Source organism: Rhinolophus sinicus, linkage group LG07 (genome assembly GCF_036562045.2).
Source record: "Rhinolophus sinicus isolate RSC01 linkage group LG07, ASM3656204v1, whole genome shotgun sequence".
In the NCBI taxonomy this organism is placed as follows: Eukaryota; Metazoa; Chordata; class Mammalia; order Chiroptera; family Rhinolophidae; genus Rhinolophus; species Rhinolophus sinicus.
The window spans coordinates 95733392-95751511 of NC_133757.1; the positions used below are offsets into that span (position 1 = coordinate 95733392).

The window sequence follows — 18120 nt, forward strand, 5'->3', positions numbered from 1 at the left end:
TTGGATGGATGGTGCTCTTCTTCATCTCAGAGAAAGAATACAAGAACAAGAGCAGTTTTGGTTGGAGTCGGAGTGGGAAGACAGAAATGAGTTTGTTGTGAATGTTGAATTTAAGGAGCCCTAGATGCAATTGGAAATGTTTAGCTGGTTAAATGGACTTGTAACTCAGAAAAGAAGTATCAGCTAGAGAATTAGAATTTATCAACTCATCAACTAAATATTAGCTTAATAACTAATCTAGTTATTCAACTAAATGATAGTGGAAGCCATGGTTATACCACTTCAAAGCTACTGAGCACTTACTGTGTGCCAGGTACTTCACTTATTTACTCCTTCTTCTGTCCCTATGAAGTAGATACTCTTATTAGTCCCGTTTTATAAATGAGGAAACCTCAGAGATGTTAGAGAACCTGCCCAAGATCTCTCTCTCTCTCTCTCTCTCTCTCTCTCTCACACACACACACACACACACACACACACACAGCCAGAAAGTGATAAGACCTGAAAGTGGTCCTAGTGTCTAGGCTCTTCCCCTATTGTATCTCTTAGAAGGGATTATACGTAGAGTATAGAGAATACCGTAGAGGAGAGAATAGGGCTAAGATCAGACTCTTAGGAAGCACCGGCATTTAAGGCATAAGTAGAGAACCAGAAGTAGTGGAAAAATTAGGACAGTGGTGTCATGGAAGTCAAAGGAAGAGCATTTCAGGAAGCACGGAGGTGAGTGGAAGGCCCCTGATGACAGCCATTTTAGGAAAGCCACACACGCACACCCCAATGTGGAGGGAGGTAGAGAAAAGGGAAGACCAACAAAACCAGAAGCAGTTACCAGCCCTGAGGGAGATCAAGTCTCTGGTCCCCATTTCATTGAAGCTGGAGCAAGTGACAAGGAATTGAAGAGAAGAGATGAGAGGCATAGTACAGTTGACTGCACATTTCCTTTGAATGGTTATAAATAAGTTTCCTGTGATACTTACTAAATAAAGATTATGCCACAGGCAGAGTAAATTTATTTGTACGACTTAAATGTGTAGAAATATGTGAGTATGAGGGGAACAATGGAGACTATTCAGCCTTTACTCCATCCTCAGAGCTATCTATCCATCTTGCTTACTCCATGTTGATTCAGGACGGAAGTATGGTGCTGACACAAATCAACTTTCCTGTGGATGAATTCTCTCTTTTCCTCTTGTTGAACCCTTCTTTCCCTGTGTGTTTAGTTCTTTGGTTTCTTTGTATTTAATCTATGGCTGTTCAAAATAGTGGATTCATTTTTATATTAAGCAATATTCAAATCCATACTATATATCTGTCACTGGGTTTGTTGCATGCCCATTTCAAGTGGCACACAACAGCTGTTTGGTAACTGCCTAGTGCTTCTGCATTACATTCCTAGTCACTTAGAAAAGATTTCCCCTAAAAAGCACATTGGGATCTTGGCTTCCTAGTCCCTCGTTGTGTCTCATTTACTTTTCATTAGCTGGACTTCCCATGATTTCAAGGGAGAATTGTTGGACATTGTTAAATTAAAAAATGTCTTCTGCTATTCATCCTGATGTCCATTACACAGAGTTAGCCATTTGAAAAGCAGCTGAATTATAAACCAAGGCCTGCAATTGGACAGGCTGCCCTTGTGACTTTTAATTTGGGGCTCATATCTGACACCACCATTTGTTTTCTTGTATATGGAAACTTGGGCATTGTGTTTTGTTTTGCTTTTTCTCCTGATGGCCTGTTACTCAGACCTATTATTGAACCCTGGTTTATGTTGCTCTGGAGACCATCTGTCTCTTTGAGACAGCCTCTGGAGCCTCCCAAAATAAGCCTTTTATATGAGGTACGTAAGGCCATTCAGATATGCTGCCCAGATTTCTAGAAAATATGTCCTGTATTTTTATGTGATACATGCTGCCTGTGTGTGTGTGTGTGTGTGTGTGTGTGTGTGTGTGTGTGTGTTTGTGTTTTATTTGCATAGATATAAATGTTATCATTCTTGTGTCTAATCAGGTTTGTTACAAATAGAAAATCCCCACAAATTAGTGATAGAGCCAATTTATGAGTAGAGAAACATTTAATATAGAACTTAGGCAGAAAAGGATTCATGTTAAATTTGAAAAGTGAGCTGAGTAGTATTTCCAAGAAGACAAACAAACAATAACAACAATAAAATCCTTCCCATCAGATGAAGCTTCAGGAGAGGTCTTAGATATAAACAGTTTTACACATTGGACATCTTAAGCTTGTGAAAAAATGGGAACACATAAACTCTGCCTCTGATTTCCACCTGGGAGCTGATGCATATGACCTGATTTAGAATCTGTGGCTCCTCTGTTCCAGAATTGACCCCTTTCTCTCATTTCCCTCAGGCTTACATCCTTCTGGAGTCACTGAGAGTGGCAGTGTGGGGAGAAGCAGCAGCTGGTTTCAACCTTCACAGGTTCCTCCCAGGAGAGAGGTAGGACCTGCTTTATGTGCATATCCTTGACAAAAGACATTTCTAATAATTACGCTAATTGAAAACTAATTCACAGTATGTTTGTTGAAATAATGAGCTACAGGCAAAATTACCTTTTAAAATTCCTTTAAAATCAGTTAAAAAGAAACAATTAACTTGCGTTATTAAGTATCTTTGAACTCAGTAAAGGAGTATTCTTTTTGATTAAAACTATTTAAAGTTTCTCTTAAGACTTCCTCTGAACTTGGAACATTTGTGCTTTGAATGGTTTTTTTGCAACAGGGTTGAACAAGATAACCTCTATCACAAATACTTAGCTTTCTGCCACTGAAGTGAAACATGAAAACAGACTCCACTGAGGAGTCTCGAGTGAGGCCCTTGAGGAGAGAGCAGAATTAACAAGAGCTGTTGTGTAAGATGTTGAATGATGCAGGAAGAGAACTGCTTCCTAAAGGCATTCGTCTTGAAATGCAGTTTCCAAGGTCTGACGTACTTGGGAACTGCTAGGATTTCCAGACAGGCAGCCTTGGCTCCAATGAGGATTGTAGGGGGCATCTTCTTGCTCAGAAACTTTTAGTCAGAAGAGCCAACACAAGCCCTGTTTTACTTGGGCATAGAGAGTAAGGCACCCACTGGGAGTGCTGGACTTTTTCACAGCATTTATACATAGAGGTTGTAAATGCCCTAAGTAACGTGATCTTTAAATATGATAGAAATAAAGGCAGAAAAATGAACATCGGGAGAGAAGTGTGTTAAAGAAAACTATGCAGTTTTAGGAGCCCATAGAATATTTAGAATGAATGATAATGTTAATGTGAAAATAGACGTTAGTAGGAAAAGAAGCCAAGAAGGAAAGGAACTTGAAAGTAACCCTGTGGATGAATTTGTTTCCTCACTGTCTAAAGGAGGCATTGGACTGACAGTAAATAGAATCATAGCCCAGATCCCAACAATAATGTTGGGGTTTGTTGGACACGAACCACTCATCAAACCTAGAAAGATCAAAAGATTGATTAAGTGTACAGACATATATTCTTTTGTAGATCCTGAGTTATTGCCCTCAGCTTCCCACAGTTGTTTTACAGGTACAAGCATCTGGTTGGTTGGTAATGATACCAATAATTGTAATGATACTAGTAATAGTGTCTGTCATTGCCAAGTGTGCTGAGCTCTTTAGAAATGTTGGCTTATTTAATCCAAGCAACATTCTTTTATGAGGTGATTTTCACATGGGGGAACTGAGGCTCAAAAAGATTAGGCAACTTGGCCAAGATCGTGGAACTGAAACTGGAAAGCAAAAGAAAACTCTCTTCTTGGCCTATTGTCTCAATAAGTAGTAAACATAGAATGAGAGGCTGGAGAATCTAAGCCAACAATACTGTTCCAAAAGGTTGCAGCCCATGACTGAGTGTAAATGAACCACACATACATACTCTTTATCTCATAGAGCCATCACTCACTTAGTGTGTCTCCTCAATCTATTTTCTGTTGATACTGGGCTTGAAACAATTCTTCCTTATAAATTTGAGTCAGCGAAATAGAGTTTCCTACAGTGTCAAATATGTAAAATTGCCCAAATGTCAGTCATTTGGATTGAGTTTCCAAGGGATTATAATTCTAGAAGTAAAATTGTGGCGCCACTCAGTAAGTACTTGTTAAATGGATGAATGAGTATATAAATGAATGAGTAAATGGATGAAATACTTGGGTAGAAGGTAGGTTTGGGAGAATTATTCGCCATTCGATAATTATTTATTGAGTGTCCACTGTCTTTTATGATTGACGTTTAGTGTCAGGGAGGATGAATTTCAGTGGCTAGCTACCGTTTTCTCAAGGTCCTCTCTGAAGAGCAGGCTGCTAAATCCTACTATCAATCCTCAGTTTCCTCCCTTGTAAAAACAAATGGTTTAATGGATGGGCTTTATGGTGCCTTCCATTTCCCACTTTTTATGAATGTGTGATTCTCAATATCTTTTTAAATAAACTGTTACATTTTAGGATAGTTTTAGATTTACAGAAAAAATTGTTAACAGGACAGAAACTTCCTATATACCTTATACCCAATTTCCTCTATTATTTAACATCTTACATTAGTGTGGTACATGAATTACAATTAATGAATCAATAATGATACATTATTAACTAAAGTCCATAATTTATTCATTTTCTTCGTTTTTACTAAGAAATAAATGTCCTTTTTCTGTTCAAGGACCCCCTCCGGGACACCACGTTATTAGGTTCACTTGTCTCTTTAGGCTTCTCTTCTCTTGACCGAGACAGTTTCTTAGACTTCCTGTGTTTTCAGTGATCTTGACAAGTTTTGAGGAGTACTGGTTAGGTGTTTTGTAGAATGTCCTTCCACTGACATTTACCTAATATTTACCTTATGATGGAACTTGGGTTAGGTGATTTTGAGAAAAAGACCCCGAAGTTAAAGTGCTCTTTTCAGTACATCTTCTCATACTGTAAACATGACGTATCACAGTTGCCGTGGACCTTGATCACCTGCCTAAGGTAGTGTTTGGCCGTTTTCTCCACTACAAAGTTACTCTGTTTCTCCCCCTTTCCATATTGCACTCTTTGACAGGAAGTCACCATGTGTACCTCACCCTTAAGCACTAGGGAGTTATGGTCTACCTCCTGGAGGGCAGAGTGTCTACGTAGATTTCTTGGAATTCTGTGTGTAAAATGTGTCTATTCTCCCTCATTTGTTTATTTACATCAATATGAACTCATGGATATTTATTTTATACTTTGGATTATAATCCAATATTGCTGTTGCTTAAACTGTTCCAGCTTTGGCTATTGGGAGCTCTTTCAGGCGTCTCATGTATCTTCTTGGTATATACCCTCATCAGGTGTTTTGTTTTGTTTTCCCCAACGCCTCCTAACTTTCTGGCACTACAAGATGCCCCAGGCTTATCTTGTACATTTCCTGTCCCAGTCTTAGAATCAACCATTTCTCCAAGGAGCCATAGTTCCTTCTATTGGTGAATTGGTTACAAACCAAGATCCAGGCACTAGATGGGCTCATTACTACTGGTGTGTCATAACCTCTAGGCCCTCTCAGCTGACAGAGCGAGGAAATATATATATGTACTAATCTGTATATGTATACATATCTATACGTATTTGTCTATGTAACCATTTGTACCTATAGCAAATAAACATGAGTTTTATACTGATGTCTCCAACTCTAATCCATTACTACATGAAATGTTCTAGCCCCCTCCCCTTGCTTATCTGTAACCACCCACTCCAACAGTGAGAAACCTGTCTCCCACCATCTGCCATTTATTTAGTTGTGCAATTCCAGTATACACGGACAGCAATATCAGAACTGTTGACTCATGTCCTATGATACATTTATCAACTAGAGCACAGTGTTGACAGTATTTTTTGACTTCAGTTTTATAGACTCCATTTCCAAAGTTACTTAGGTCAGCACCTTTCCTTCTACCACACCCTTCAGTGAGGTGGTTTCATTCATTTGTAATACGGTTAGAGTGTTTTGTCACATTCTGCATTCCATGCAGGGAAAACCAACCGCTTAAATAAATAAATAAATAAATAAATAAATAAATAAATATATGTATACATATATATGTATATATATAATTTAAATATCATATATAATAATTTAAATATTATATGTATTTTTTTAATTTGCATGCATTGAGGTTAAGTATCTGTGCTGTAAAGGTCTATGGGTTTTGTTAAATTCGCAGTGTCATCTATCCACCATTACATTATGATGCAGAATAGTCACACCACCCTAAAGTAGTCACCTATTCAGCCTTCCCCCTGCCTGGGACTCCTGCTAACCATTGATCTTTTTTACCATTTCTATAATGTTACATTTTCCAGATTGTCATATAATTGGAACCACATAGTATATAGCCTGTATAGACTGGCTTCTTTCATTCAGAAATATGTAGTTAAGAGTCACCCACGTCTTTTTATGGCTTGACAGTTTACCTATTTTTATCACGGAATAATATTCCATTATAGAGATATGCCAGTTTTTTGTTTTTTTATCCTTTCACCTGTTGAAGGACATCTTGGTTGCTTACAGTTTTTGCAATTATGATTAAAGATGCTATAAACATTTCTATGTAGGTTTTGCAGGGACATAAGTTTTCAAATACACTAAGCATCTTTTTAACATTTAGTTTTCTTCTTGATTGTAATTGTTGATTTGTAATATTTAGCTTTTATATGGCTTCTCAAATATAGCTGTTTAAAAAATAATAAACACATTCACATAATAAATCTGTTCAGAATCAGGCACCATTTTTTACAAAAGTATAAACAATGAATCCATAAATATTTTATGGAATAAGAGAACTTTAAATATAGGGCAATTTAGAAGTATTTATATTTGATATTCTTTGAAATATGAGCAGATCTGTGTCTGTCAAGGCCATTTCTTCGATGTCACAAACAGGGAAATTTATAGGCGTTAGATTAGTTGTAAAATTTTTCTTTGTTTCTCTCACTAATAGAACATGTTAAAAATGACATGTTTAGAGATTCAAATAAAAGCATTTGCAAGTTAAAGTAGTAAATGCAACACAGTATTAGGTAACTAAAACCAGCTCCCTTAATGTGTGTACATGTCAGATAGAACACATGAAATGCCAAGAATTGTAAGCAATGGAAATATTGTCCCTGGATATTTCATCTCTAAACATGTGATGTGCTTTACGTATAGTATAATCCTGTTAAAACACAACTTGTTATTGTATACAATATGGGTGTGCATTAGAGTGGGAGGCAAATATGTTCACTGAAGTCTAAAACATAACAATTTTACCCCCAAAACACAAAAGGCATTTCTATAACACTGTCTTCAACAAAAGGTACCTTAGTCTTTGCCTTTAATACAAGTATTCTGAAGAGGGTCCTTTTTTGAAGATGGGTTAATAAAAATTGCCCCCATATTGTTACCACCTTACAGAATTTTCACTGCTTTTCCCCACAGTATCCAAGTGACTTGTGCTAATTGGTGCAATAAGACTGAGTATAAAATATCCTGGTATCAAGAAAGCTTTAACAGTGTATACTATGTTTTATTTTGTGTCTTAAGTCACTTGAAGTAAAATATTTGAGGAAATGGAGATAGCCAAGGACCAGTAAGAATAAGAGGCTTAAGGATATCATACTAGCTCAATGTATTTTTCCTCTCCATAGAAATTATGATCTTTTTAGTATCAGAAAAATTAATGAGTCTAAAGCCATGTTGGCAACTGCTGGGGTTTTCTTGCCTGACCTAAAAGGTTCTGATATTTCTCCATGAGGAGCCTGACTCACTGAGAGATGAGGACTGGCTTACCAAGAAGGCTGAAGGGTTTTAGCGTTTTTTCAGTTTTTTAGTTTAGTTTTTTTTTTTTTTTTTTTTCTTTTAGTTGGACGGAATTCAGGAGAGAATTCTTGGGAGTCTATCTCTGAAGGAGAACATACCTTATGATGCATTAGAGGGGACTTCCATAGATAGACAGTACCCTTTTTAATATACAAAATCATAACGGAAAAATCTTCCTCTCTCTTTCATTGTTCTTCCTTTCCCACGTGACAGGGGGCCCTCCGGGTGCTTAATTGCCTACAATATCCCAGCATGTCTTTCGGTCCTTTGCACCCAGGAAACTTTATAAGTGGTGTGTTCTATATCCTTCTGGATTTTAGCTACCTCTCAAATAGGAAGAAACCTGATAAACAACTTGGGCCAAATGATTCATAACAAATGATTTTTAAGTATTCCAACTTCCCAGAAACATTTGTAGTGATTTGAAATTTAATGCGTATATTTAGTGGAGAAGCAGCATGGCAGAATAAGACCCCCTGGATCTCCTTTGATAGTTTCCTGTATACACCTAATTATGTCAATACAAGGTGAGTCCATAAACATGTCTCTGGAGAAGGGATATGTACAAAGACTTTTGTTGCTAATGTCTCCCTGATATGCCAAATCAAGCTTCCCTAGGGCTAAGGATCCTCCAGAAGGAAAGGGATCAAGACCCAATCTGCTTCCCTTTTGAGATTCAACTTAATTAGAGCTTTCTGAAGGTCTGAGATAGCCCTGATGGGTCCCCTGATAGCAAAAAGCATTCAAGTTCCCCCAAGAAATAAAGGGAGTCTGGCTCAGTGACTTAGGCTCAACACTAGGGTCTGGAGGTTTGTGGGAGACAGCGTGTTCTAGATACAGTGTGTAGCTGTGCTTTAAAACCCCATTATAACCAGCCACCTGGGCAAAGCTGTCGTGTTTGAGGAACAGTGGCTGATTCCACTGAGTATAAATCCAATAAGCCTGTCACCTTGGGAATCGGTGTCCTCAAGTGCCCCCCTGCTGCCTGCACAGGGTTCTGCAGCAGAAAAGACATCCTTCGGGCAGCACAGGGACTCATTAGGGCCTGTTGAAACCAGTTTTCAACAGTGACACCATGTAGAAGTGATTAAAATCAGAAGTTTTAATGAACTGATCAGTTCTTTCCACATGCCACTTTGAAACATGACTGCTCCAAGCTGTGTTTGGACTAAGGAAGTTCCCAGGGTTCCTGGACAATTTGGGGAATGGGAAATCCTTAAGAGAGAGATACTGCATTACCTTCAATATGAAGGAATGGAAACTTACACAAGTAAGTCATTAGAAAAAGAGAGAGATGCCCAAATTTGGAATCCAAAACCAATGGAGGTCACACGGATTATATTTAATACGCCAGTTCATCATGAATCTCCAAGAGCTAAAGTGTTTGCCAAATGTGTTTAACCACTGAGCCTTTTTTTTTTTTTTTTGGTAAAACTAAGCGTTTTGAGGGACTAGATTCCAAGGAACATTTGTTGGAAAATGTTTCTCAAATGGCAGAACTTTGAATACTAAGTCATAAGAAAGGAGCAGTAAATTTGGAGCTGGGGTCCTTTCCTGGGACCCACCCACATGATTGCTTAACTGTCTCAGAGTAGAGTAGCTCCTCAGTGCTGCGGTGTTAATCCCAGTGGCCTAGCTACTACCCCAAGGCGGAAGAGTGTGCAGGAGAGGGTGCTGAAAGGAGAGCCCGACTTTCTCCTTGGTTCCGTCAGTCCTTTGTCTTTGAATAATGACCACCACCTGCAACCACGTGTTGGCTCCACGGTAGGGATTTTCATCTATTTTATTCTGTTACATATTCTCAGTGCTGAGAACGCTCCCTGGCACAGTTTAGGTGCTCAATAACTATTTGTTGAATGAATGACCTTCTGGCCTTCCTGCCCTGGCAAAGTTAGTGAAAGCCTACCAGTGCCATTTCTTTTGCCTCGTTTGCATCTTGCAGCTGCAGCGCAGACCCTTCTGAAGGTTCAGGAAGTATGAGAAGAGTAATGACTGGGAAATCTTGACTGGGTTGGTTAGATCCAATCCTGAGCAACAAATGGAAACTAACATTTCATTTGTAAATCAAATGAAACCCATATTTGCCCAAGTCAGACCAACCTAGGATACAGGCCAGGGGGAAATGAAGCCATTTTAAATCCCATGAGCCGAATCACTATGCCTCCAGTTCCACACTGCCCACTCTAGGGATGGTACTGAACAACCTGTATGTCAGTAGAAGTTTTATAAATAAATGTAATCAACACATAAATAATCAGTCTGTAAATAAAGATTTAAACTATTTATATTCTCTAAACTATATATCATGAAACTACTATGTGATACAAGGTTAAATGGTCATCAAATTATTCTAATTTCTAAATCATTATTGATGTGTGGAAATTACTGGTGTGGTCTGATGTTTGATAAACTCAGAGAACTAAATGCTGCCTATCTCTAAGCTACAGTTTTATGGAGGGAACTGCACCAAACTCTCCCAATGTCTTCCCCATTAAATTGATGGTCATTAGCTCTGGACCAGGCACTTGCTGCAGTGGGAGGGTGACGAGGTGGGCTCTCCCTCATGATCAGGATGCCAGCGCTTCTCACATAGCCTGTACCTGGAGGGCCTTTGCTTCTACCTACCCCTACCTACAACACTACCACAAGCAGGGCCTGTCCCACCCCTCGGCCAATCCTGGGCCCACCCTGAGCAGCAGGCAGGGACTGCACCCCCTCCAGCTACCACCTCTGTCTGCTCAGCTTATGCCCCAATGTCCAGAGGCACCAGGCCCAAATCCCATTACCACCTACACAGTGGCCATTGGATGTTGTCATTCTGTGGCATATGGTCTAACTTAAGCGATTTACCAACCATCATGGCAATATTTCTATATTTTAACCTATAGTAACACCATGTCAGTGTGTATTGGCTGAATATCAGCCCTGGCCCAATCCCTTCTGAATAGTTCAGAAAGTCTCAAAGTCTTCTCTCACATATGTTAGAGTAAGTCATGAATGCTTTTCTTCAACTCATGATATCTACCATTTCTTCTACTGTCTTTCACCTCTATAAAGTAGCTGCCATATTTACTTGTCGGTTCGTGGAAGCAGCTACTAATTGTGCTTTATCTTTTAAAGTCAGTCAAGTAATGTTGCTCTTGCTGATGCCCTATATCTGCGCTAAAGCACGACAAAAGGCCCTCCATTGGCCTGAGTGGCCCATAGTTGCCAAAATAGAGCTGCCTTCTTGTCTTCGCGATTAACTCCTTGCTCCAACTCCGAATAACAATGTCAGAAAACAATCTGAGCATCATACCACCCTCAGTTCACTGCTGCCTCCCACAGCTCATCACCTTCCACATTAAGCCTGTATATTTTTTCCTAGTTTTATTGAGCTGTAATTGACATACATACAGCACACTATAAGTTTAAGGTGTACAGCATAATCACTTGACTCACCTATATTGTGACATGATTACCCCAAGAAGTTTAGTTAACATCCATCATCTCATAGAGATACAAGAAAAAAAAGTTTTTTTCCTTGTGATGAGAAGTCTTGGGATGTACTCTCTTCAACAACTTTCAAATATACCATAACAGCAGTGCTAATTACAATCAGCATGTTGTACATACATTATATCCCCAGGACTTATCTTTTTTTTTTAATTAAACTTTATTGGGGTGACAATTGTTAGTAAAAGGACTTACTTATCTTATACCTGGAAGTTTGGAGCTTTTGACCACCTTTATACAATTCGTCCACCACCTATGACTTTTTTTTATTTTTAAGATTCCACATAAAAGTGAGATCATACAGTATTTGTTTCTGTCTGATTTATTTCACTTAGCTTAACGCCCTCAAGTCCCATCCATGGTATCACAAATGGCAGGATTTCGTTCTTTATTTATGGCTCAATATTCCATTGTATTAATATACTATAAGTTCTTTATCTCTTCATACCTTCATGGGCACTTATGTTGTTTCCATGTCTTGATTATTGCAAATTATGCTGCTAGGAACATGGGGTTGCAGATATCTCTTCAACATAGTGTTTTCATTTCCTTCAGATATATACCAGAAGTGGAATTGCTTGAGGAACAAAACCCTTTGACCATTTTTAGTTGAGTTATTTGATATTTTTGCTATTGAGTTGTATGAGTTCTTTATATATTTTAGATATTAACCCCTTATCAGGTGCATGATTTGCAAATATTTTTCCCATTCTATAGGTTGTCTTTTCATTGTGATCATTTCTTTTGATGTGCAGTCTGTACATTTTGAAACTTTCTGCCCTGGGTAATTTTTCCCCCAATAGTTTGGGAGCTTAAGAAGAGGTCTCTGACACCTAATGGTTTAGAGGAATTGTTCGCAACATAGCTGGGCATCAGAAGCAGCCAGTTGAGTGGGACCAAGGCATGAAGACTGAAAACTACATAGTTGAATTGGATCTTCATCAAGGGTTGAGAACTCTTAGCTTAGGGCAGGGGTGTCCAAACTTTTTTCAATGTTTTTTTCCAAAGGCCATATGTGGTAAAATATACAAACAGCTGGGCCACTCACTCGAGGTGAAGTACGTATTGCCTCACCTGGTTTATTTAAGTAAACTAAATGTATTTTTGGAATTTGCTGTGGGCCAATTAACAATGAATTGCGGGCCGCAGTTGGCCCGCGGGCCGCAGTTTGGACACCCCTGGCTTAGGGGATCTGTTTTGGGTCCAAAGCAAAAACTCAATTTTTCTTTCCACTTATCAGGCCCTCTGCTGGATCTAGCAACATGCCTCAGTGGTATTTCTTAGGATATTCGTATACAGTTTCGTTGTTACTCTGAGACTCTTGCCACTCTAACCACTCCTGTGAACAGTGATGCACAATTTCCTTCAAGTTAATTCCATAAGTTGCGTTAAAAAAAAAAAAAGAGATCTGACATCACAACGAAACCACTTTTAGTTGCTCCATTTCCTGGAACCTACAGCTGGCAAAATGCCTGGGACAAGATGTGTTCAATTCAAGTCAAAGCAGAGCTGTGTTAGGAGAAACAGATGGCCCACCTAAGGTGAAAAAATTACTTTCTCGGGGGAAGAGGCAGGGTGGTTTATTCACCTCTTCCTCTAGGAAGGCAGGAATGTGTGGCGGCAAAATAAATAAAACACGTTACAAACACATTCCACAGATGAACAGAATAATTGGTGCTGAACAAGGCTGTGGGAGGCATCTTTCTGCCTCCAGGCAGACTGTGGGAGCTTGTCACGTGCATATTAAAGTGCCCCCAGAAGTTGAAAATAATTTCATCAGAGGAAGCAATGAGAACCAACACATAATTGAAGAGACCAACCATCAGGAACCGTCTCTGTGGGCTGGTCATGAGGGACGGAGAAGACTGGGATAGTTAAGATGAGCCAGGTGTAGGTTCAGGAAAATGACTGGATGTAAAACAAAGCGGTGAGAATGGTATTGTGCTCCATCTGAAGAAAACTAGGATTAATATCGTTGGAGGTGTGGTAGATAGGTAATCTGCATTGGTTTAGAAAAGGGCAGATTAGGCAGTGGGAATTCGGTGCTGATAGCTTAACACCTTCCAGAGGAGAGAGACACTTTTCCTGGCGGTCGGTAGTGCTCAGATCACCTGGAAAGCACGTTCCACTCAGAAGGCTTCCCAATACCTGGATGAAACACCCCTTAAACGTATCCAACTCTTTTGATTCTGCATCTTTGTTTAACAAGGTAACATGAATTGGTCTCCCCGCTACCCTGATAATGGGCAGGATTACAGAAACAAGTTAGGGAGGTCACTGAAAAGGTTTGTTATATACCTATTACACATAAATACATTTGTGTTTTGTGTGACATGTCAATCTTGTGAGGGTTTGGTTAGCATAGGTGAGGCCCCCAAACTCACTGCCTAGCAGTACAGACAGAATCCATTCTTTGGACCTGCACAGCTGAGTGCCAGAGCCCAGAACACTAGGACCCGTCCTCCGCGTTGCCGTCCTGGGAGGCTCTACTTACCTGACATCTGCGCATCTCTTTCAATTCATCACAGACCATCCCCAAATGTCATCTCCCTACTTACCTCTTTAAAATCAGCCTAGGATAATTCTAAATTATTGTCTGTAATGCATTCTAGTGTCTCATAGCCCTGAACCTTAGGAAACACATGGCATTATCTGTAATCATATTGTGACCATGTAGATTCACCAGGTAATAAACTTAACATCACTCGTGGTCCTTGCTGTCCTCCTCATCTTGAGAGCGTGGGCCATGGGGAGGCCACATGATGATGTACTGAGGGTTCTTCAGCAGGGGCAGGAAAGCACAGATGATGCTGTCAACCACAGTTCCCACCCAAACCCCTTCGTGCCCCACGACCAAGTAACTTGAAAGGGAGAGAGATTTGGGTTAAGTCAAGACAGGGTAGAGTGTTTTCACCTTTTCTTCTTCTTTCTGTCAGCTGTGCTCACTGTAGCTGTGGGAGGGTGTAGAGCTTTGCCCATTTCCCCTCATCAGAGAGAATATATGCTTCTATGACTTGCCTTGGCATTCTCATTCATAACTGCTATGAAGGTAGAATGCCATCTGTTACCCATGCATAGTCGTCTCCATCCTAGGGAGTAAATGGTTGATATCTCTTGGTGGATAGTGCGTATTTATTGTTTGCTTTAGGGCATTTGATCTTTTGGTGACCAGTAGTGTTTGCCCATCTCCAGAATGAGATGGAAGTAGCAGTGACTCAACTGTGGAAATTTTTGTGCTGGCCTTACATCCCAGAAATTGCTTTGTGTCCCTTGAAAAGAGCCAACTATCTTCCCTTTAAATGCAAAATAGGAAAATTAACATGGCATGTTTATTTCTTCTTCCTCCAATTTGGAGTGTTGGCCAAAGGACTAATAATGATGACTATGATAAAAATTCTCTCTAAATAGTCATTCCATAAATAAAACAAGAGATACATTCACTGCAACTGAGATTTATAAAGGTTCTGTGAGACAGCAAAATGGGTTTTGCAATTCAGGATGATGTTTTCTCTCAGGGGTTGTGGCTAATCTCTTATGAAGCAAGCTTTCGGTTGGGCAGAGATTGAGTAATGAGAACAGAGATACGTTGTGTAATTCCTTCTTCCCTTTTATTTATTGTGGACCAGTGAATATCCTGTCTCAAGCTATAGGCCAGCTTAGTAGATTTAATTTTTGAGTCTCTCGCATCATGAGTGCTCAGTCAGCATTTCTTATAAAAAGTGGCCATACATAACCAAGGCCATTATATCTGTCTCTGATGTTGAATTTGTCTGACAGATTCCCCTAAGGGCATCCTAATAGCCTTTTCTTTAAAGGGAAAGAGAATTGACGTTTATTGATTACTTACTCTTTAGCCACACTACCTTTATTTCTCAAGGAAAATCTAGGAGATTTATATTATTTCCCCTGTGTTATGAATGGGATCGAGACTCAGAGACATTAAGTAAGTTGCTCAAGGCGATAGAGTACTTAAGAAGCCTAAAACAAACTTGCTCTCTTCTGGTCGGGTTTATACAGGGAAAATGAGGAGATTATACTGCAGAGCTGGAATTTGCGATGCAAACCTAGCCTATCTGACCCCAAAGCCACTGCTGCTTCTGCCGTACCATGTAACAACATTGCCACATTAACATACAAGAGGCTAGAAAAATGCCACTAGATATTTTCTTTTCTTTCAGTTTTGTTTGTGTGTATTTTATTTTCAATTTTTAAAACTTATTGTAAAAAAACACATAACATACAATTTACTACCTTAAGCATTTTTAAGGGTACAGTTCAGTGGTTTTAAATACATTCATAGCATTGTGCATCATCACCCCCACCCATCTCCATAACTTTTTTCTTGAAAAATTGAAAGTCTATTCCCATTAAACAATCACTGCTCATTCCTCCCTCCCCCACAGTCCCTGGCAACCACCATTCTACTTGCTGTTTCTCTGAATGTGACTACTCTAAGTACCTCATATAAGTGGAATCATACACTATTTGTCTTTTTTGACTGCTTTGTGTTAGCATAATGTCCTCAAGGTTCATACATGTTTGTAGTATATTGCATAATTTTCTTCATTTTTAAGGCTGAATAATAGCCCATGTATGTATTAGTATGTACCACATTTTGTTTATCCATTCATCAATGGACACTTGGGTTGCTTCCATGTTTTATCCATTGTGAATAATGCATACCCAGGAACATGGGTATACAAATATCCTTTTGAGACCTGTTTTCAATTCTTTTGGGTTTATATCCGTAAGTGGAATCATTGGATCAAATGGTAATTCTTTTGAGTAACCTCCATATAGTTTTCTACAGTGGCTATACCATTTTAAATCCCCACCAACAATACACAAGGGTACCAATTTCTCTACATGCTTGCCAAAAAAAATCAGTTTGTTGTTGTGTTTTATATAGTAACCATCTTAATGGTGAAGTGGTATCTTACTGTAGTTTGAATTTGCATTTCCCTAACAATTAGTGATGTTGAGCATCTTTTCATGTGCTTCTTGGCATTTGTATATCTTCTTTGGAAAAATGTTTATTGAAGACCTTTGCCCATTTTTCATTGGGTTGGTTGTTGTTTGAATCATTGAGTTTAAGGAGTTTTCTATACTTTCAGTATATAAATGCAGATATTAATATTTTCTCCCATTTTGTGGCTTGCCTTTTTACTCTAATAGTGTTTCTTGATGCTCAAATTGTTTTTAAATTTTCATGAAGTCCAATATGGTGTCACATCCACTAAATCATTGACAAATCCAATGTTGTGAAGCTTTTGACTTATGTTTTCTTCAAAAAGTTCTATTGTTTTACGTCTTACAGTTAGACCTTTGATTTATTTTTATATATGGTGTTAGGTAAGGGTCCAACTGTATTTTTTGCTTGTGGATATCTAGTTTTTCCAGCACTACTTGTTGAAAAGACTGTCCTTTCCCCACTGAATGGTCTTGGCACCCTTGTCAAAAAAATCAGTTGACCATATATGCAACGGTTTCTTTCTGGCCTCTGAATTCTATTCCATTGATATATATGTCTGTTCTTATGCTAATACCACATTGTTTTGATTGTTGTAGCTTTATAGTAAGCTTTGAAATCAGAAAGCGTGAGTCCTTCAGTTTTGTTCTTTTTTTTTTTTCTCCAAGATTTTGTCTGTTCAAAGTCCTTTGAGATTCTGTATAAATTTTAGTGGGTTTTTTTTCCCTGCAAAAAAATGTCATTGAGATTTTGATTGGGATTGAATTTAATCTGTGGATCACTTGGATAATATTGACATTTTGAAAATATTAGGTCTTCCAATTCATGAACATAGAATGTGTTGTGTTTATGTCTTCTTTAATTTCTTTCAGTAATGTTTTATAGCTTTCATTGTACAAATCTTTCACCCTCCTGGTTAAGTTTATTTTTAAATACTTTATTTCTTTTCATACTATTAAAAATGGAATTGTTTTTGTGATTTCCTTTTCAGATTGTTCAGTGTTAGTATATAGAAATGCAAATAATTTTTGTGTGTTGACTTTGTATCCTGTTACTTTGCTGAATTGATTTATTAGTTCTGACAGTTTCTTTTTCTGTGTGGAATCTTTAGGGTTTTCCACAGAAATAATTTTACTTCTTCCTTTCCAAGTTGGATGCCTTTTATTTCTTTTTCTTGACTAATTGCTCTAGCTAGAATCCAATACTATGTAGAGTAGAAGTGGTGAAAGAGGGCATCCTTGCCTTGTTTCTGATATTAGAGGAAAAGCTTTCAGTCTTTCACCATTGAGTATGATGTTTGCTGTGGGTTTTTCATGAATGGCTTTTATTGTGTTGCAGTAGTGTCCATCTATTTCTACTTTTTTTAGTGTGTTTTACGATGACAAGGGTGTTGAATTTTGTCAAATGCTTTTTTATGCATCAATTGAGATGATCATGTATTTTTTTCCTTTTTCTGTTAATGGTGTATATTACCTTAATTGATTTTTGTGTATTGAACCATCCTTGCATTCCAAGAACAAATCCCACTTAGTCATGGTGCATAACTGTTTTAATATGCTGTTGAATTTGATTTGCTAGTATTTTGTTGAAGATACTGTTCATAAGGAATAGTGGTCTACAGTTTTCTTTTCGTGTCTTTGGCTTTGGTATAAAGCAAATGCTGGCCTCATCAGATGAATTAAGAAGTGTTCTGGGCCGGCCCGGTGGCTCAGGTGGTTGGAGTGCCTGTGCTCCTAGCACTGAGGTCTCCAGTTCAATTCCCATAGGAGCCAGTGAGCTGTGGCCTCTACAGCTAAGATTGCGAACAACAGCTCTCCCTGGAGCTGGGCTACCGTG

General features: G+C 38.7%; 1 protein-coding gene across 17 annotated transcripts in view; it reads left to right on the forward strand.

The window, feature by feature from the left end:
* The window catches only part of SAP30 (Sin3A associated protein 30), a 109591-nt gene that overhangs the window by 27597 nt on the left and 63874 nt on the right, over window positions 1–18120 (forward strand). For 14 of the 17 annotated variants that reach the window (XR_012498127.1, XR_012498128.1, XM_074338320.1 and 11 more), the window contains exon 4: window positions 2367–2455. Coding sequence is in view for 12 of the 17 variants with exons in the window: in XM_074338320.1 (XP_074194421.1) it covers window positions 2367–2455 (89 nt within the window). In the remaining 5 variants the exon portion in view is untranslated. Of the gene's footprint in view, window positions 1–2366; window positions 2456–18120 lie in introns of those variants that run through there. The other 3 variants (XR_002137467.2, XR_002137468.2, XM_019733178.2) reach the window with 3 other exon arrangements.